Source organism: Phaseolus vulgaris, chromosome 2 (genome assembly GCF_051622355.1).
Source record: "Phaseolus vulgaris cultivar YP4 chromosome 2, ASM5162235v1, whole genome shotgun sequence".
Taxonomy (NCBI): Eukaryota; Viridiplantae; Streptophyta; class Magnoliopsida; order Fabales; family Fabaceae; genus Phaseolus; species Phaseolus vulgaris.
This window is the reverse complement of record NC_143499.1, coordinates 45189050-45211585: the sequence shown is the minus strand read 5'-3', so window position 1 is coordinate 45211585 and position 22536 is coordinate 45189050. Positions and strand designations below refer to the sequence as shown.

Below are 22536 nucleotides of genomic sequence, written 5' to 3'. Positions count from 1 at the left end.
TAGTCCATTTATATTTAAACACTGAGGAAACGAATGTTATTTTATTAAATCATAAGGAATATGAGTGTATATTTTAAAAGTATTATTTTGTGTGACAGTTGTTGCTATTACACAGTGTTGATTGATGTGAATAAAATGGTCAAATTAATTTAAAATTAGAGTATATTTGAGGGTTAAAATAAATCGACTTTTGTGTGATTTATATTGGAAGATAAAATTGTTCCTTTATAGAATTTGCTTCGGCGAAATATGATTTTTCGTAGTGTCCTTCTATTATAATGATTAAACTAAAAAGTTATATAAAGTGGCATCCATCAGGTAACTAGGTAATAATTACCAGAGCTATTTTAAATGAATATTAAGTACTAAAATTAATAATGATCTATACTATAAGGACTAAATTATCAAGTGAGGATTTTTACTATAAAAGAATAAGAGTGAATAACAGATTCATGGCCACTAGATCAAATCATAAAAGATTATGATTAAAATATAAAATTATGCTACTTTTTAAAGTGAAACACCAATATATGATGTGATATATATTTCTTTCACCTTTTTATACGAACACTCATCTCATTTGATACGTATACTTACTACATTATGTAAGAACTTACTACATTATGTAAGAACTTACCACATTACATTCCAGAGCTAGGATTTTTGTTGGGCATGGCAAAATATATCTTTTTGTTAAGTATTCACCATTTTCCTTTGTTGTGCAAAGTGAATATGAAGCTTCATAAAAGTGCTTTTTGAAGTCAAACGTTGCATGGTTGCAGGAGGATGACCAAAAGCAGCTAACTATTAAGCCACTGAAACACCTTTAACTTCAAAGGAAGGTAGAGTGATATCACTAAAAGCTTCAGTTTCAGTTTGCATAACAAACGATAATAGTGAATACTTAACAAGGAGATATATTTTGCCATGCTCAACAGAAAGCCTTGCTCCAGACACAACCCAATATCCGGGAGTATCTTCTGGCCCTCTCACCATTTCGGTCGTGTCAACAAACCTTTGAAGCTTTGGTGTGTGAACTGGTGCAGGGCGTGCAGAAGAATATGTGTTGGAACCAATGGTTTTATCACCTGGCTTCGGATGACCCCTTTGTCCCTCTTTGGAAATGAATGCTAAGATGTCCCCAGACTTTAAGCTAAACTGGCCGATACTGGAGGATTGATCCCATTCAGGTTCCTTCTGCAGAATGGCACCAATTACTTTGGAGAAACGCAGCCTCAGAAGGAGACACTTCTTTTCAACTTGTAACTGAGCTCCTGTCACAATTGAAACACTATCATCTGACTCAACTGGAGCAGTACAAACGTATGAAAAGGAGTTCCATTTAACTTTCTTATGCAAGTTGCAATTATATGAGTCACAAGATAAGTAAGTATTTGCGTTGTCAGAAAGTGGTAAGGACTTGGGTAGAGAAGCCAGATGCTGCAGGTGAATGGCCAACCGGTTGCTTCTTCTCCCTTCCAATTGTAATCTTAACCCAACTACTGGTCTATTCCCTACATCTACCTGCAATCAAGGAAAAGGAACCAAGATTATCAAATTCAATATTTTATATTGTATACAAGCCGTAGATCTCCTAAGCTGTCAATGTTTACTAGTATGTTAGTACTTCTACTATATTCATATGCATGTAAAATGCAGACTTGGTGTTTACTACCACAAGAGTCATAGTAGCAACAGAAGGTCACTGCACTAACATAATTAAATCATGAACAATTTGTTCCACATTAACTCTTGAGTCTAGAAAGCAAAACACATCATGCATATTCAACAAATATGTCGAGAAACTACTCGTGCCTTCTTTATGTTTATAACAGAAAGAAAGACAAGTGAGAATAAGGTACATCTTTTTCTGCTCACTGTTTATTAAACACCGGATGCATGGGAACCTTCAACACATAAAATGCACATAAAAACTGAAAGATGGAAAACTTACTGGAATGGTATTTACGTAAAGCTTGGGACCCAAGATACTGAATCTAATCCATGTGTTCACTTGATGCTTGGAATGAGAACCAAGGCGAATCTCACTAAGTACAGGTGCCCATTGTCTTGGTAGCTGACACTCACAAAACTGATGAAGGTCTTCAATTGGAGGTTTATCTGTTTCAGCAATCACAGTTTATATGCAGGTTCAGCTAATTCAGTTTCAGAAAGAGAATATCATAGAAAAACTCAATGTACTGATGAAACTCATTTTCTGAAATTTAGTAAGAAAAGGCAAATTCTTACTACTGTGAAATATTTGTGCAACAAAACAAATCAAATAATTGCTTACAACGGAGATAGAGATTTATGGCATGGCTCACAAATCCACTTCCACGGATGCTTCTCAAAAGGGATGTCAGAGGGAGAAGGAACAATGATATTACGTCAGGTTCTGAATCAATAGTATCCAACCATTCATTATGATACATCTTTTGATTGCTTCCACCCCTCCTACTATGTATCATAAAAAGATTCTGCAGACCCAGTTGAGAGAATTTATGAATGAGAATGCGGTTAGGAAATTTAAAACCCTCTTTGTTTGTAACATCTGTTGCATTGCATGAGAGGGACTCAGCCACAAATGTATTAAAGAGCATAACAGAGCAAGCATTTCTTCATTATACTGGAACTTGAATATTTATGCTGTGACATTATTAGTTACATTACACTAGTTCTTCACGAAAGGGACATTGACACAGCAGAATTCTAAATAGAATTTAAAATTTCAAGATTAATTATTTCATTTTAAGGTAAGAAGAGATAATTAACGGTAGTATGGTACTAAAGGAAGGTCAAAGCATTCTGTGCAGCTAGACATACATAAAATGAATGATCATTCTCATAGAAGAACTTCTTTAAGCTGAACAAGCCATTCCATGTGTAATTAAGGATAATGCTATATGCAAGTAAGAAAATTTGGTTACACTTGTAACATCTAAAGCTATAATGAGTTTTAACTTACCACTAACTGCATTCTTGGTGCATGAGTTAGTAAGGTTATAACTAGAAAATACATTAACTAAAGAAGTACATAAAAGTTAATGATCAACAAAAAAATTGCTCTAACTTGAATGGTCAGTTTTTTTTTTCTGAAGGGAAATTGAAGGGGGAGGACTTGCCTAAGAATCAAACTAATATATAAACTTTCAATCTGGTCACTTTATTATAATAATTATTTTCTGTTTCCAACATAAATTGCATATCGACCACATCCAAGTTAATAAAGAAGTACAATGACACCTCATTTTCTTTACAGAAGTCTTGAGAAGCCTGGTCATGGTTGTCTGTAGAATCCTTGAACTTCGTGTTAGCTGAATCCTTCAAAACTTTCTGAATACTATTAGGACCAAGATATGATGTATCCCCTTGTCTAAGATATAAAACATCCTTCCCTCCCATGCTCACCCCAACTATGACATGAGTTCCAAAACGTTCTATAAACCTTGCATGAATCAGAAGAACAATTTTATCATTGAGAACTTACAGTTATACGATGTAAATTCTTTTACTCAAGACATCCCTTTATACCTTAAAGGAGCATCATAATTGAATAATTAATACAGAGCAGAGCATGAGGAGATTTTTGGAATATACTGATTGAAATTATTAAAGAGATAGTTTTCCTACTTGATGCATTACATATGGTGAAGGAAAGCATTAGATGTAGTCTCTAAATAGATTGAAATTAACAAAAAAAAAGGGTTGAACTAGTATTAATTGGATGAGTTGTTATTATTTAACACAATGAATAATCTCCACCGTTAGGAGTTAAAGAATACCTAACATGATCCTACAAGTCTGTTGAAATGGTAAACACGGCAAGAGAAGCTCATAATTTCTGAGCCAAAACACATCTCCATACATGGAGTAGTAACTTGTTACATCATACTGCTACAAGGTCTCAGAGTCTTACCTTGCCAAGGCCTCAGGGTCCCACGATGATGGCACTGCTTCTTTGACATGATCAAGGAGTTCACCATTATACCTTTCTAATTCAATGGCGTAGCGTTTGATGAACCAACCATCATAAGCAAGAGACTTGATAGAAGCCAAATCCTTTATACCTCGACTGGATAACCCAAATGAAGCACAGAAATGACCCGATGCAGTTTGTCCACCAAGGCACATTTCCTGGTTGAAGTGCTCCAACATCTGAAACACACACAAAAATTAACATCAGCTTTAAGGCTAATCTAAGTATACAAGAGAAGAGCCAAGAACTCTCTTTCTAACATATCCTTCTATTGCATTCTCTAGTATTGGTTAAACAAGAAGCAAGACCAACAATTTTTCGTAATATCCAATAAATTTCAACTAATAATAAAGAATATATTATGAAAAAGTGTACTAGAGTATGCATAACATATTCATAATTAGCATGCCTCTTGCAAGGTTAGAACTTCTGAGTAGACTCTAATGGATTCCCCTGTGACACATTTGATAGAGTTAGGGACACTTGGAATTGAAACCCCTCCTCCGGGAATCTCAAGAAGACGGCACTGTTTCTCATTGACAAATATCAACCTTGAACCCTTCTTACAGTTGTCAAAACCTATATCTTGTGTTATGTCAAAACCCAACCCAATTGAGTCTATGGCTTTCTGGGCTGCTTCCAAGCTGGAAACTCTTGGTGTCATTGCTGAATTTGAAGGTTAGAACATGCAAAGAAGGCAAAAGTTGAAGAATAAGAGGAAACTATCAGACACTGGATTAAGATCAAGCCAAGTCAACACACAGCAAAGACTCAGTTTTAAACGACAGTAACTTGGTAGGAAGTTTCATATATAATTTGGCTGAAATGGGACCATTGATTTGGCTTTCAGAAAACAGTACGTACCAATGAAGTAGGGCCACGTACACTACACCTTCACCTTTTACCTTAACCACATTTGCTTATCCCAGTGTACACTGTTGAAGAGTAAAAAGTAAAATTTCCACCCATTTTTTATTCAACTGGTACAAGATCTACAATTCCATGAGCTTGGACTTCTTCTGCTTAGATAAAAAAAATCCCTTTCCTTCTCTTCCGATATAACCCATAAAGGTTTTTCCGTTCTCTGTGCTTCATAAAAAGAACTAGCGGGTTGCTGGATCGTTATTATAATTCTCACTTAATTATTATTTCTCCAGACAAAACGAGAGATTATCAGTTATTTGAATTTAAGATATGAATATCTTTTTTTCCCTCAAAATTTCTGAGTAAAAGGAAAATCACAACATTATTTTTTGAATTTATCTTTATTTATTTTATTATTACTTTATTATTATTTTTTATTATTGTAACATTTTTAATATTAAAAAATAATTTTTTATTTATTTAGATAAGATATGATTTATTTTTTAATTTTATTATATATATTTAATATTTTAATAAATTACTTAAAGTTTTTTTTATTTAATTTGTTACGTGATATATTTTTTATATAATTATTATGCTTATGAGTTATAATTTATTTGATTATAATTTTTGTAAAATTCATTTTTCTTTTTTAATTACGTTATATTTTTATTATTGTATTATTTTTTAATCATTATTATTGGGTTTTTAATATTTTTATTATTGTATTAGTTTTTAATATTTTTATTATATCTATTTATATTTAATACATATTTATATTCTAATTATAATTTTTAAATTCAGTGAAAATTGTTTATTTTTATAAAATTAACTTATTTTATTATTAAAAAAATTTAATATATAAAAATAAATTTATAAACTTATATTTTACATTTTTTTTTAAATTCAAAATTTTCTCACAATCATCTCATAATTTACAAACTTTAATAAATTTTTCTCAAAATCTACTCTAATATAACTCTCATAATTTTTTAAACTTTATATAAGTCATTTTGGTAGATGATATAAGATGGTATTCAAATTTATTTTAGTGGATTTTGATTTTTAAGAAATTATTTTATTATGTTACTTTAGTTAGTGTTTTATCTATTCGTTTATATATTATAAAACTTTTTTTCTGTCTTGTTATTATCAGTTTCCAATTTTCTTTCAATTATTGCATTGTCTATTTCTAATTTAAATTTAAATATTTTATAGTTAAAGAAGTTGATAAAATGCAAATTTATTAAGAAAAATAAATTTTAATAATATTATTAAAATTTTATTTTAAATAATATTTAACCAAATTATAATATTCTTATGAAAAGGGAATGAAACACAAAAGAATCACACAAAAAATAATTAAAGTAATTATGGTCATCGATTGTTTTTAAAAATGTATTATATTATTTTACTCAGTCAAATATTCATAATTCTTTTTAGTATCCCAATCTCATGGTCCAGATCAAAACGCAATGTTATCTTTGAATTCCTAATGCCATAACAACTTCATCAAAAACCTTAATCAGATTACATCACTAAATAAGTTATTAATCAATAATTAACAAGAGGATTATGCCGCAGTAGGACTCATGACTATAAAGATCCGTCCACAAAATATTTACTAAATTAAATATTACTTAGAAACTAATTTTTTTTTAGTTAATTAAATATTAATTTTTAACTTATTTATCATTTAAATATCAATAAATTATTTAATATTGGAATAATATATAATTTAATTAATATAGTAATATTATTTCTATTTTTTAAAATTATTTTTTAATAACTTTTTAGAAGTTAAAACCAAATAAAGTTAAATTGAACAATTTATAATTCATTAATACGTTTTAAACTCCTGAGTAACTTTACATGTATATTTTTTCTCATTTAGCCTAAGAACGATAAACGAGCATATAAAAATACCCAAATTAGTATTGTACTTAGATTTACTCGTACCGAAATTAGTATTGTACTTAGACTTATTTAATTTTTAAATAAATAATTATAAATAAATTTAAATACTGTAAGTGATATATTTTCTTCATTTGAATTTTAAATATTTTATATACTTAAGTTTTATTAACGTTGACTGACAATGTGATTACTATAATTTAACAAAAAAAATATTAAAAACATAAAAATTCTTCTCTCTAGATAAAATTTAAAATTGTCTAATTTTAAATAATTTAATCACTCTTATAAAAATTTAAAGTTTTAATTGTTTTTCCAAATTTTTTACCTATAAAATATATTTTATCATTGATCATTTCAATCTTAAAAAATAATTACCTTCTTAAACTTTTTACCAAAACACACAGTTAAGTTTTTATTGTTTCTTCCCATCCAAATTTTGTTTACCCATCTCCTTATTGTAAATCCAATAACAAAAATAATGTCTTAAAATATTTATACTTTTTCGAAAATACAATTTTAAATGTATTGAAAAACTTATAATATTTGCATTGGAATCGCGTTAACATCAAATCACTACTTGCATTGTAGACTTCTTCTATGATACAATTTGTATTCACACCAACCAAATCCATAGGTTGAAGTGGACTCAACCACCCACCGTAACCATGCATTCACACTAATGTTTCAAACTTTAATTTTCATAATAAATATTTCTAAATATATTTTAAATTCTTTTAGAAAAAATTCAAAGAATATATAAGAAGTTCAAACTTTGATTTAGACATTGAAATATAATAATGATAACAATTAAAATTTTTAACATTTCATTTCACACAATAAAAGTAACATAAAAATAACTTCGATATTCGTTTTGTATAAATCTTGATAAAGCTACGAGTTTCAATTGTTATCCATCAACATCCACATAGAACATATGAAGTAATTTAAACACTCAATACTCTATATAAAGCTGAAATGTATGCAACATTTTCTTTCTCATTTTCATGCATAATGCACTCTTTAATTTGTAAAAAGAATATTTGCACAAATTAGCAACAACATCAACACAATGTTGGCTTCTTTGGAATTTTTAGAGTTTCAATGACCCTTCCAATTTCTGTCTTCTAACTTTTGGTAATACTCATAGTATATGTTCAACTACTCTTCAGCACTTAATAAAAGAATTTTTTGTGTGTAGATGTCAATATATATATATATATAATTATTTATAAAAACAAATGTTTCTTAGTTATGTAAGATTGGTCTATATTGTTTTATGTTGAATATATATTAAATATTGTATCTAATATATCATCCAAAATATTCATTATGATAAAATCATAATAAAACTATCCTATTATCATTCAAAATATTAAAATAATATTATATTATACTTGAGACCTCTTTATGTAAGTAATTAAATACTCAAATAAATACATTTCAACACTTAAAGGCAAATTAAGAGGAAGATTATAAGAAATTATACATAAAGTCAGACTAATATAAAAATTAACCAGGAAAATTGTGTTAATCTAAGATCCATAAGCGCGAAAGTCCAACTTATTCTTATATGATCAACATCATGTCAAAGTATGTATTTATTAACATTTATCGCACTTGACTATATATATTGAATTCTCACTTGAACATCAAATTATCTTTACATATAACCTCATTCTTAACTGAAATCGAATACTATGATTGAATCTATTGAAAGCAAACAATAGAACACAAAATACTACTCAATCCAAAATCTAACAAATATATTTGTTTATTGGAATTAAATTTAGTTTCCAATTATAAACTCTTATATAAAAGCAAACTAATGTTTTATATAAATTAAAGATTAAGATTTGTTTTCTATTTGTATGTTCTTATTAATAACCATAAAAATATTAAGTAATATTTACTGCATCATGCATGATTTTTTTTATTATATTTAGTAATGCATGTGTTGATTGATGAGATGAGGCATAGCAGCCGTATTCGAACTTTGACTTTTCTAGAATATATCCCTTTCATTGCCAGCCACACTGTGGGATACATTTATTCACATCATCATTAAAATGCTTTCTAATATTATTTTATTTTCCAATAAAAATATTTTTATATTACTACTACTTTTTTACTGCCTATTTTCTCAAATAATACTTATTTGTACATACACAAATCTGGTCAAATGAATTGGTTGGCCTTTTTAGTTTAATAAATCAAGGTTCAAATTCTTACTGACGAAAAATGACCACATTCAATATTTGATAGAGTTTTAAGTAAACTTATTTTCAATTAAAAAATTGCTCATAGAAAAGAGTAGGAGCCTCAATATTTTAATTTTATTTAATCTGAAATAGTTGTTTTATTTTTAACATAGCATCAACATTTTTAATATACGTGTGGGAATAATTTTAGGGAAATTCTGGGACACTTGCTGCACAACTAACACCGTCAAGTAAGAACGACAATGTCATTGAATATTACACTTTTCAATCAAAGATGCACATAAAAATCATTCAAGTTTCAAACTAGAAATTAAAAAAAAATATTTCATAATTTCCATGTGATTTGTATGAAAAGGAGTCAGAAAGGGAAACTCCACATGTATATATATTCTAGGGTGTGAATTCTAAGCCTTCCTATTCACAAAACCCACCAATGAAAGAAAATTAGTTGCAAAGTTGACATTAAACTCTATAGAAAATTATATGCTTATACTTTTAGTTTTATAATTCCAAATTGGATTAGAATGGAAATATTCAAGTATAATTTTCAAGTTTGGTTTGAATGAGTAAAGTAACAAGGTAAAAGAAAGAATAATAATAATAATAATAATAATGTGTAATGTGATATTATAATACAATATATAATTAAATTAGGGTAAATCCAATGAAATAGTAAAAAGGGGTTAAAGAAAGTTAAAGAAGGGTGACTAGTTTGACCAGTCATGGAACATTAAGATATTGAGGAAAAGACATAACATAGTAACACAAAGAGAAGGCAAGGAAGTATAATAATACTATGTCTCCTTTGACTATAGACATTATCAAACAGCCACCTTCAAATCTCTCTCTCTCTCTTTCTTCGCAATTCCAATTCTCGTGAACTCCATCCATTGCTTTTCCCTCTCTCTTTTCTGCACAAATTCCATTCCCACAGAGAGAACCAAAGCCACATCCTTTCAATTTCATTCACTTCGATTTGGGTGATGAGCGCGTGAAGAGATGCTGTCGGGGAAAAAGAAGGGGGTGGCGGCGGGAGACGCCATAAGGGTCATTGGGTTGGGATACGATCTCACCAACGATCTCAGGCTCAAATTCTGCAAGAATGACTCAAGATTGATCGCTATCGACGATGGCAACCTCCGAACTGTGGAACTACCTCCTCGGATTTCTATCCCCAATGTCCCCAAATCCATCAAGTGCGATAAAGGCGACCGCATGAGATTGTGCTCCGATGTCCTCTCTTTTCAGCAGGTACTACAATATCCATTTTCCTAACCCCACAAGCTGTGAAAATGTTAGTACATAGTTTTAAGTTACTTAAAAATAGTAAAGATTGTGTTTTTATATAGTACATAAATATTCTTTGTGAAAGAAAAGTTATTTCTAACTTTTATCACGGGTTTTAAGTCAAAGGTTTGTTTCTGCTAACCAAGCTTGAAGTTGACTGTGTAGAAAAATGATTGCTTGGTTTAAGTTAAAGGTTTCTTTTTGGTAAACAAGTTTGAAGTTTATTAATGTGGTGGAGGAGAGGAAGGACTTGTTTATTTTTTAAATTAATTAGAAATAATGGAACGATGTGTCTTCAAATTAACTTCAATCACAGATTTGCCATCATGGCATGTTTTATAGCTGGGGAGTTGTTTGTGAAAATTTGCCTAATGGGCACAAGGTTGTTTGTGTCCATGCTGGAATGCACATTTTTTTCTGGGGTATAAACGAGAGATAAAAAGAAAAGTAAAATAAAAGAAAGAGGAAGTGGTGGATGTGATAAGTTATGTGATGAAAATTGGCTAGATAGACAAGAAGAAAGGTAGTTAGATTAGATATGAGACGGAGAGAAAGTTGATGTGTGATAAGAACAAGTTTGTTTTAGAGAAATAATAAGTTGATGGATACTATGTTGTTGTTGACAAGTGGAGGTTTTCTTTTTAGTCTAACAAGGAATATGTACTTTGTTTTAGATGTCAGAACAGTTCAACCAGGAGTTGTCACTGTCTGGTAAGATTCCAACGGGCCATTTCAACGTTGCGTTTGGGTTTACATCAGTTTGGCAAAAGGATGCTGCCGATACCAAGACTCTTTCTTTTGATGGTGTATCCATCGTACTCTACAACATTGCATTTGAGAGAACCCAGCTAGTTCTTAAAGATCATGTCAAACAAGCTGTTCCTTCATCCTGGGATCCGGCTGCCTTGACAAGGTACTTCCTTGATTCAGCAAAATATCGAATTATGCTTAGTTGATGTGTTCTACAGGTGTCCAGAGAAAGCTAACTATAGCTAGAACAAAATCTCATAGGTTGTCAGACTCCAGAGTTTACATGAACTCATGGAGCTTTGTTAAACTCAACTTGTAGATTCAACTGGGAGATTCACAAGAGTTTACTTAATATAAAAAATATTAAAAAAGCTTTTAGTGACATATATACATAACATAATACTCTTACTACAACAATAATTCAATATTTCCGTATCAAATAAAGAAAAGTAGCAGCTCACAATAATAAAGTGTGATAATACATTAGAACTAAATAAGATTAAACTACACAAATGACTAAATCATATATAAATTCAAAAAATCAAGTTCTTAATGTGAAAACAATTCAAAACGGATGTAATTTCTTCAATTTTTTTAGTATAATAAAAAACAGTCATTGTTGGGTAAAGGCAGGAAAAAATTATATTTGATTTCAAACTTGTTAACTGGGTTCTTGCTCGAGATTTTATATGAATTCATGAGTTTAAAGAGTTTACTCAGAAAAGAGTTTGATAGCAAGTTAACTTATTTTCGTTATCTAGGACTGTAAACTTGTAAGAGATTAAGAGTTAACTATAGAGTTTGACAACCTTGTTCAAAAGTCTATGCTAATACAAACATACCAACTTATGTCTGTCGGAACTCTGACAAGTTTAGTGTACACATATTTAACTAATTTTCCATTCATTTCAATTAACAAATCCACTTGCAATGTTGGAGTTGCAACTCATCTTTCATCTTATCATTTCAGATTCATTGAGAAGTATGGAACTCATGTTATAGTTGGGGTGAAAATAGGAGGAACTGATATAATCTATGCAAAGCAGCAGTACTCATCTCCTGTCCAACCGTCCGTTGTACAGAAAAAGTTGAAGGACATGGCAGATGAATTCTTTGTTGGTGGGAAGGTTAATGAAAAGGAAAAGGTTTGAAGTTTTTCTAGTTCAATTTTATTTTTATTCTCATTAATTTTGGTAAATTCTATAAGGTTACACCATTTTACAATGAGGGTATGCTCTTTTTTGTATTATACCTGGTGAGGGAGTTGAAAGATGGAATCAGGGGTATATACAGCTGTGAAGGGAAACTTTAATCAAATTCTATTTTCTCTAGTGGAAGTAAACTGGAATTTATGAAATGTAAGTCCAGCAAGATTTGTACTAACACTGCCTTGGATGGAGATGAAAAAATGGAGATTATAAGATTTGAGTTTGACTATATATTTAGTCAGTATGAGATTTCCAACCCATCTCATTTGTGGATGGTGGTAATAAAACCCGATAGCGGGTAACATGATAGGCCTCACAAACCTTGATAGAGAATAGACCTTGATACCATCTTAGAAAATAAACTTTAAGTCTAAGTTAGCCTCACAAGACCGACTTACAAGATGAGATTTGTACCAAATTATATACTATAGTTTGACCATATCTCTAGTTGATGTGAGATTTCCAACCGGGTCTACTAAATACAATTAAAAAACAACATAAGGCATGACTAGATACCAACCATTACTCTAGCAGTAGTTAGGTGCTAACATAGCAGGAAATTGGTATACAGTATGTTTGTACATGGGTAAATTACACGCATGTGATGGTGAGATGAGAACTGTCCAAGGTTTAAAAAATTACATTGGCCATATTTGTAGGGAACACGGGATATCAATGCCCCCCCTCCCCCAGCATTAGACATTTGGAGGGTGGACAAATGCAGATAACCTAACAGCAACATCCCCTCATGCATATGAATAGATATCTAATGCATGGGATGTACGGGTGACCAATAAGGGATATAGTGTAGATTTTGATACCGTTTAGAATTTGGGCTAAGAGTCTAACTTAATGTCACAGAATAAATTTTGTAAGGTGAGGTTTACCCAAGATTAAGGATTGCATTGATCATATCTCTAGTTGAATGGTGGATGGTAACATTTTCACAGATGTTGAATTTAGAGGGGAAGATATAGAGGAAGCTAGAACAGAATCTTTTAGAGAGAATGAGAATCAATGATGTTAAATAGAGCACGATGGTTGTTGTGGTGGATGGTGTAACATTTTCACAGATGTTGAATTTAGAGGGGAAGATATAGAGGAAGCTAGAACAGAATCTTTTAGAGAGAATGAGAATCAATGATGTTAAATAGAGCACGATGGTTGTTGTGGTGGATGGTGTGGCAGATTTTTTGGCCTACCACCATAGGCAATTTGTGAAGGGAGGCCTAGTATGGTGGCAACTGAGCCACAGGCCACACTGCCATGCTTTATATTAGTAGGGGTGGTCATGGATTGGATTTTTCAAAATCCAATCTAGATCCAATCCAAATCCAAACAAATGAATTGATTTAAAATCCATATCTATTTTAAGTAGATCGAATTTATTTGGATTTTTTTTAAATCCATTTAAAGTGGATTAAATCTAGATTATATCCACTTTGTTAATTAGATTAAATTCACTTTGTCAATTACATTAGATCCATTTTGATATGGATACAAACTAATTTGGCTCGAACTGGGCCTAAGCCGACTCAACCTAGACGCAGACCAACTCAGCCCGAAATCGGACCGATTTGTTCGACATGGTCCCAGGCCGACTCGACTCAACATGGGCCCTGCTGACTCCGCTCGACATCGGCCCTGACCAACTTGGCTCGACATCTGCCCAAACCGACTCGGTTCGACATCGTCTAGGACCGAATTTGCTCGACACGGGCTCGGGCCGACTCCGCTCGACATCGGCCCAAGCCGACTCTGCTAAACATCGACCAAGGTTGACTCCGCTCGACATTGGCCCTGACCGCCTCAGCTCGACATCTACCCAGGCCGACTCGACCCAACAACGACCTAAACCGACTCGTCTCGACATTGACCAGGATCGACTTTGGTTGACATCGGCTCAGACTTATTTGGCATGAGATGGGCCCGGGCCGAATCGGCTCGACATCGGTCTGGACTGACTCGGCTCGACACCAACTCAGCTTGACATTGGCCCGAATCGACTCGGTTCGACATGGGCCCGGACAAATTCGGCTGGACATGGGCTCAGGCCGATTCTGCTCGATATTGGCCTAGACAAATTTGGCTCGACATGGGTCGACATCGACCTGCGCCAACTTGGCTAGATGTGGGACCGAATGGATTAAACTCGACATCGGCCCGGTCTCGCTTGGCTCGACATCAATCTGGGCCCGCTCGACATCGACATCAGCCTTGACCCGATCATCTTTTGATATTGGCTCGGGCCCACTGGACTCAGTATCAGACCCGAAAGACTCAGGTCGACATGGGCCTGGACCGGCTCGACTCGACTCGACATCGGCTCGAGCCGACTTCGCTCAACGTTGGCCTGGGCCGACTCGGCTCGATATCGAGCCTGACCGACTCAGTTCGACATAGGCCCGAGCCCTCTCGGTACAATATCATTTTGGCCCACTTGGCTCGACATCAGCTCGTTATCGGACCGAACAGACTCGGTTCGACATGGGCCTAGACCGACTCAACTCCACATCGGCTCGGGAACGCTCGGCTCGATATCAGACCGAACAGACTCGGTCCGACATGGGCCTAGACCGACTTAACTCCACATTGGCTCGAGCCGATGTCGACCCACACTGACTGGGCCCGAAATCGGCCAGCACCCACTTGACTTTACATCGGCCTGAGGCGACTCAAATGGACATGGCTCGGGTTTACTCGACTCCAGATGGGTCTGGACTTACTCGTCTCGACATGGGCCCGGACCGACTCTGCTGGACATGGGTCCAGGACGACTTGGCTCGACATGGGCTCTAATGAGAATGCTTATATAGTGGAGCTTTGGCTTTCCAACAGATTCTTCTGCTCGCCACTGATGACTCTAATGAGAATGCTTTATTATTCAACAGAATTTAGTACATAGGTTCTGTATGTTATACATACACATAGTAAGGAATATTTCCTAGGGTAATGCAACTCCGTAGACCTTAATACCACCCATGAATACCAAATGCTTTAGGCATTATGGTTCTAAATTTGGATGTCGTAATGTAGCTCTCTGATTTGTGTTCATTGTGTACAAGTGTCAGTTGGAATAAGAATGCATTCCATTAGTTTTAGATGGTAAAGTGCCAATTGCGAAGTTGATAATGTTGTAGTGGATGAGTAACATACAATGAAAGATATAATCATATAATTAGGAATGTGTATATTAGAGAGAAAGTAGGAAACACCTGTTGGGGAAAGATGATATGGTTTCTCCAAGAACAGTTTGGTAATGTGAGAAGAACAACAGAAGGTCCTGTAAGAAGAATTGATCACATGGAGATGATGGACCTATAAATAGAGATAGTGGAAGACTAAAATAACTCTACGAGAGACCATAAAAAACACTTGTGCTCATGTGGCTTTCCAAAAACTCAGTCTTAGATGGAATACAATCACAATGTTGGATTTGTTGGAGATGGATTTAAAGTCCACTTTCTAAGAGGATTCAGGCAACTAAAAAGCTAAGACTTAACCTACTGGGAAAAAAAACTTTTGTTGGTGTGATTTTGTAAATATTGGCCAGTTTCATTGAATGTGTAGATGCTTTAAAAAAATTAAATTATAAGGTTTATATTCAGGTGATATTTAAAAGTCTGATATTGATCTTTAGATTGTAGGATGTCTAATATCAGATAACCTGATTATCCTCGTCTTTAATAAAAAGGATATCCAAGGGCTTTACTGATGGAAATATATATTTCCAGTAAAACAGTAGAATATTTTGGTAATAAGTCACTTTTGACATTCTGTATTATGCAACTCATAAGTTAAAGGAATCGTGTAATCAACCGCTTTACATTGTAACTGGTAGTTTAGAAAGGAATTTAAAAAGTTTCGTTTTGTGTCTTCCAATGAATTTTTTTAAAATCAGGAGCAACAATGAAAGTAAAGAAAAACAGAATATATTAAGACTGAATAATCATGAGTGAAATAAGAAAAACAGATAAAATAAAAGTAAAGAAAAACAAAGGACCATCCTGTGGGGTATAGGGTTAGATACAATTTATTTGTGGTAAAGTCAGTCCACTTATTAACATTTATTCTTTTTTCTAAAGAAAATATTACATTGCCCTATGCAGGACAACAATGCTCGAGGTTTCCTGGACATTCAAGCTGGTTCCTACTATGAATCAGAGGTAAATACATTTTATTAAATTGAATTTACGCGAGGTTCAGGATCCTTAAGATTTCTCGTATTGGTTTGGGTTTACAGAACTACTACCTGATTCCTTTACCAAATTTTTAAAACTTAAATTTTTAACATATAGCTGATGGACTTGTTTGTTCAGCTTTATTTTTTTTTTTAAATTTCCTGTGTTTTCTGGTGCAAATTTTAATATTTTTGCTAAAGAGACTTTTCCTGCTCGATTTGTTGTTTTAGAACTTTATTAATCCATACTTATTTTACTTTTTTGTCAATTTGCGTCATTATGTTTTAGATATTTAATCTTTGAAACTGTATGTTTAACCCAGTATTTTCATGTTGCATATCAAAACCCACATTTTAGCATCTGAATTTGGTATGTGGGATCAATATTATTTGTTTTGCCTCAGTGCATTGTTCCAGCCAAGGAAGTCATCAAATTGATGTCTTTTTCAGTAGCAATGTTCTCTCAGTCCATAAGTAAAAATAAATAAATAATACAAAGGTCACAAAATAAGTATTCTTTACTTCTTTCTTTCTTTTCATTGAACAATATAGGTGCAGGATATCAAATTCATATGCAAGAGGAAAGGTGGAAATGGGAAAAAATCTTTGTCCCATAGTGAGTGGTGCCAAACTGTTCTGTCTCAACCTGATGTGATATCAATGTCATTTGTACCAATTACATCTCTACTTGGTGGAATAAATGGAAGTGGATATTTAACTCATGCTATGAACCTCTATTTAAGATGTAAGCAACTAAGTGTGACTCCTTTAGCCATTTTATATTTACATTTTAAATTTTACTTAGATGTGATGGTATTATTATTAGTTAGAAAAACCCGTAATTTGTTTTTGGCATAATTATCAATGGTGCGTGATAGCATTGTGCTGATACTGAGCAGCCATGGACCACTACTGTTTCTGAATTGGAGGTTAAAAAGCGTGTCTTTTAGTAAAATGTAATCATCATCCTCTGTATCTTGACTGCAGATAAACCACCAATTGAAGAACTGCATCAATTTTTGGAGTTCCAGCTTCCAAGACAATGGGCCCCTGTATTTGGTGAGCTTGCCCTTGGTCCTGAAAGGAAGCCTCAAAACACTGCATCTTTACAGTTCAGTTTCCTGGGTCCTAAGCTCTATGTTAACACAACACCGGTAATGCTACCAGATTTATGTTGAACTTTTTGTATCAGTTGGTTTGTTGTTATCTTTGGCTCTATGATTTCTTTAATTTACTTCAATACGTGTGAATGGATATTTTAATATATGTCGGTTCTCCCTCCTCATTTATATAACCGTCATAACAAGGAAAATATGGTCTATTTCTGTTTTCTTTAATTTTAAATTGAGAGACTGAGGATATTAGGATTCTTGTTGTCTTAGAAGTGTTGCCGTTCTAGGTTTGTACTAGTTGCTCTTCTACTGAACGTAGAGTGTCAGTATAAATAGGAGCATTTGGTCAGTTTTTGTATCATCAAGAAGACATTGCAATTTTGCAGAATTACTGTAATAAAATATTTTTTTTCCGCTTTTTCATTTTGGTCTATTCCACCAATAGAGATATTTGAAAGTAAAGGAATATAACCTTTAGTTGGGGGTTACAGTGTGTGCTTTGTAGTATGCCATTTGTGCTTATGTATGGTTGCTTTGCTGATTTTTTTAGGTAAATTTGTCCAGTTCTTCTCAACAGATGAGGAAATATATTCTCTGATGTGTGTACCTTTGCTTTTGTGGTTTGAACTATTATTACATTAGGTCATAATTTGCCTATTTCCATTTTTCACGATTGTCTACATAAGAGATTAGGAATTAACTATTGAATAAAAATCACCATCTCGTTTATTTAATTGGATATTTTAGCCAAAAGTGAAAATTAGAAATATAACTATCATGATTTTGTTTTTCCCTTTTGCTGATATTATCTCCTTAACTATTATCAAATATTTCCATGTCAATGTATGAATAGGTGAACAAACTTCATATTTCATATAAAAGTTTTAATGACTAGATTTTATGTTTCTGGGGCTGCATCTTGTCAGATTTACTTTTGTACCCGATATTTTCTCAACACAGTTGTACTGATGAAGAGCCTTCTGTTTCTTTATTTAGTCATCAAAAGTAGTTTGCTAATACATTCACTATTTAGATATCTTGTACCTAATGTTTCAGACTTGAACTGCCTACATACAGGTTGATGTGGGAAAGAAGCCTGTGACAGGCCTTCGATTGTATTTGGAAGGAAAGAGAAGTAACTGCTTGGCAATCCATTTGCAGCACCTCTCCTCTCTGCCCAAAACCTTCCAACTCCAGGATGAGCCTAATGGGAATGCATCCAATGACTCTTCAGAACGCAAGTACTATGAGAAGGTCCAGTGGAAGAGTTTCTCTCATGTTTGTACAGCTCCTGTTCAATCAGATGATGATCATGCTGTTGTGACTGGTGCTCACTTCGAAGTTGGAGATACTGGCCTTAAGAAAGTTCTATTTCTAAGACTTCATTTCTGTAAAGTTGTCCGTGCAACCAAGTTGAAAGATCCTCAGTGGGATGGCTCTCCTGGCTTGAACCAGAAATCTGGAATAATCTCAATGATCAGCACTCACTTCTCAGGTCCACAAAAACAGCCGCCACCACGACCATCCGATGTAAACATCAACTCTGCTTTATACCCTGGGGGGCCTCCTGTGCCTACTCAGTCACCCAAACTTCTAAGGTTTGTTGACACAACTGAAATGATAAGAGGGCCACAAGACTATCCTGGCTACTGGGTTGTGTCTGGGGCAAGGCTTTTTGTGGATAAGGGTAAGATATCACTTAAAGTAAAATACTCTCTTTTAACCGTGATACCTGATGAAGAGGTGGGAAGTTTTTGAAATTATCAAATGAGGGATTGTAGAAGATGATCTCCTCAGGTAAAGTTCAATGATATGGACGTGTGTATATATTAGTAACTGATTCTTTTCCTTTGTACATTTGCCATTATTTGTGTATACCTGCACTGCTGATACCTTAGCAGAATTCCTTGTAGTTCTGGGAAAGGCTTGTGTAGTCATGCCCGTTGCATTTTTTCTGCCTGAATGTTTGAATGTATTCCTGTGTCAGTGATTTCTATGCAGTAGTTCCACTTAAATTTTACTCTTAAGACAATGAGGGGACATTCATTTCATACCCTGGGAGAGTTATGTAGTGTGTTTTGGATAAACAACTTACTTGAGAAGTATTTATCATACAAGTGCTTGAGAAGTATTTATCTGAGTAATGGAAGAGAAAATGAGTTTTTTTAATACAGGTTGCAAGTTACATTTACAAGTTTGTTGGAAGACTTGTAAAAATAATTTGAAGACACAATAAACCATTATCATAAGCTCTTCCAAAAGAAGTCTTCTATCATCATAAGACAGATTTCAACTTATACGTGTTCCAACTGAAACTTAGTGTAATACAACTGAAGAATAAAAAAGTCGCATGCAAAAAAAAGCATTATAATTGTAATTATCTTTTATTCGTGGCAATGTTTTTATAGAAAAAAATGAAAACCAAAAGCTATTTTTACCACATTAATATGAATTTAAAGTAATTTATTATGGTCATAATTATACTGTGTATATATATATATATATGTATATATATATATATATTTATTTATAAAAGAAATGAAGTGTACCACAAATGTGTCACCAAAAAAAATCAAGTTAAATTTTCATGAGATCACAAATTTGTTAACCTAATTTAGTCAATTGGTCCGAGTCAAAACTATCCTTTATTTTCTAAATTTATAAAAAATTCACCCACAAGAAAATAAAATTGAATAAGAAATAGTAGTACCGTTTTTGGGCCTATAGGTAATCAAATTTATTCAGTTTTTATAAGTTTAACTGAAAAATCTACCAATTATATTTATGAAATACTGGGAAAAAGATATCAAATTAGACTTAATTTGTTACCTTTAATCATAAGATGTATATGGTGTAATATTCTCTGCCATGTAAGAATCATTATATAAAATCTTAATCTATTTTTAAAACCTTGCAATTTTTATTTTAATGTAGAAATTTTATAAGATCCACATTAATAAAAAAAATTATGGTAAAAAAGATGATTTAAGATAGAATTTTTATAGATCAGTTTTATTTAATATTCAAAATCTTATATTTTATCTCATTGTTGTTTTGATAAGAAAGTTCTATAAAACTAAGGTATTAAACATATGATCTGAGTAGGATCGTTATATTGGAGATGTCCTAATAAAATGTGAAATTAATCACTTGTATATGTTGGAAGTAATAAACGTACATGTCTTTCAGCTCACCATATGTGAATATATAGGCTGTTTTTTCATATGTCAAATTAAAAGATCATTTTATTCTTAAAAAATATATTATTTATTTTATAATCTGAAAATGCTATTTTATTTTACACTTCAAATTGTAAAATCTGGAATATATATATATATTATTTTTTAAATTTATTTTAGATTATAGAACGTAGAATGTATTTTCAAATCCGATAATAGTTTTTTGATTGTATAATTCGTATCACTCCATTACTATAGTGTGTATCAAAAATTATATAATCCATATGTAATCTTAAAATGTATTTTAAATTATACAATACATAATGTATTTTTAGATTCAAAATTACTTTTTAAGTTATACTAAGAGAGTGTTACGAATTTTGCAATCTAATATACACTAAAAAAAAGAGTAAATAGTAACATCATAAAATTTATCTTAACTATGAATGTTCGTTACGAGTCACAAACAACTAATACCACTTTAAAATCAGAAAATTACCATAAATATCAAGGTGTAAAAAGAAAGGATGTTGTATGGAGAATTTGCCACATGCATCCTAAAAAAATTTAATTGGGTTTGAAATTTTAGGTTAGTTAAATTTATAATATTTATTATGATTTTGAAAATTGCAAAATTGAACTATTTAAGAACGTCGACCCCTTCATTTAGTGACAACACATAATTTGGATAGTTGACATACATAATATTTTTGGTCTTGATTCAACGTCATAAAATATTGATAAATTTTAATTTTGCAGTATTCAATTGCCAATTGAATTACCTCTTTACCATTAAACAATAAGCTAACGTAGAATCATTTTGTTTCTCCTAAAACCACATTTGTTTACACTATTAAACAATTGTCTTTTGAACGTAAGCTATTTATAACATTATTTTAAACTTACATTATTTTAAAGAAAAAGTCAAAACACACATTAAACTGGTCTAAATTGATAGACAACCTGGTACTTTGTAAGCAACCATAGAAGTTTTTAAAATATGGAAGTGTCATATTTGATGAAGATTGAAGAGAAATTGTGGATAAAATAAAAGGGTATGATATATATAATTCAAGAGTTAACATTTTGATTAATAATTAACACAAACTGACTTTGATTTCAACCAGTAAGCATGTTAATGCATATTACATTGGTTTGCAAATAACCAATCATATAATTGTAAAATAATTTTGTATTACCATCTAATAACAAATTTGTATGATAAATTCATTACTTTTATAACAATTATTTTGAAAATTTATACAGTAATAATTTTTTTATTTTTACTTTTGATTTTTAGAAACTGAAAATTTCTCCCTACTTCAATAATTTGTTAAAATGTGTATAAATACTATTGATATGTTTCTTCAAAGATTACTGAAGTGTTTTAAATTATTTACCTCCAATTGAATAGTTATGATGCTAATTAAGATTTAGAAAGAAAAAAAAGTTATAATGCTAGTATTCTTCTATACATATTTTAACAAATTTGGAAGCATCAAAATGACACCATAGCTATACTTGCATCAAGATTTGCTTTCTAAGCAATTTACCACAAATTTGGGAAAGAAAAAAAGTTTATCACATTCTCTCTAACTCAAAGAAAGGAACAATTTGGCTCTTTCTATGTGGTAAATTTACTTGCATCGTTTTTATTTTTCTTCCATATAGAACACTGACTAATGTTTTAGAATGTAAATGAATTACCATAAGCATCTAAAGAACACAGAAGACCATCTGAGTATATCTGATAAACATGCAGAAGACCGTCTATGTGAACATCTAATGAACAGTCTGTCTGATAAAGAATGCAGAACACTATAAGTACATATGATGAGGAG

At 32.2% G+C, this 22536-nt stretch overlaps 2 protein-coding genes across 3 annotated transcripts; one reads left to right on the top strand and one right to left on the bottom strand.

The window, feature by feature from the left end:
• Window positions 1-401: 401 nt before the first annotated feature.
• LOC137812531 (MACPF domain-containing protein At4g24290) lies at window positions 402-4960 on the bottom strand. 2 transcript variants are annotated; one of them, XM_090299017.1, is made up of 6 exons: window positions 4844-4960; window positions 3920-4158; window positions 3247-3448; window positions 2297-2480; window positions 1955-2121; window positions 402-1524 (listed from the first exon to the last, which is right to left on the bottom strand). In XM_090299017.1, the coding sequence occupies exons 2-6, from the start codon at window positions 4156-4158 to the stop codon at window positions 808-810; spliced, it is 1509 nt and encodes a 502-aa protein (XP_090155143.1). In that variant the 5' UTR covers window positions 4844-4960; the 3' UTR covers window positions 402-807. The 2 variants fall into 2 exon arrangements, with proteins under 2 accessions (XP_090155143.1, XP_068470674.2); XM_068614573.2 differs by lacking the exon at window positions 4844-4960 and adding an exon at window positions 4389-4820.
• Window positions 4961-9740: 4780 nt separating this feature from the next.
• LOC137812530 (MACPF domain-containing protein At4g24290) lies at window positions 9741-19567 on the top strand. The gene is made up of 7 exons (XM_068614571.2): window positions 9741-10230; window positions 10941-11179; window positions 11987-12161; window positions 16334-16390; window positions 16957-17149; window positions 17392-17558; window positions 18594-19567. Exons 1-7 carry the CDS (start codon window positions 9979-9981, stop codon window positions 19272-19274), a joined length of 1764 nt encoding a protein of 587 aa, XP_068470672.1. The 5' UTR covers window positions 9741-9978; the 3' UTR covers window positions 19275-19567.
• Window positions 19568-22536: the final 2969 nt, after the last annotated feature.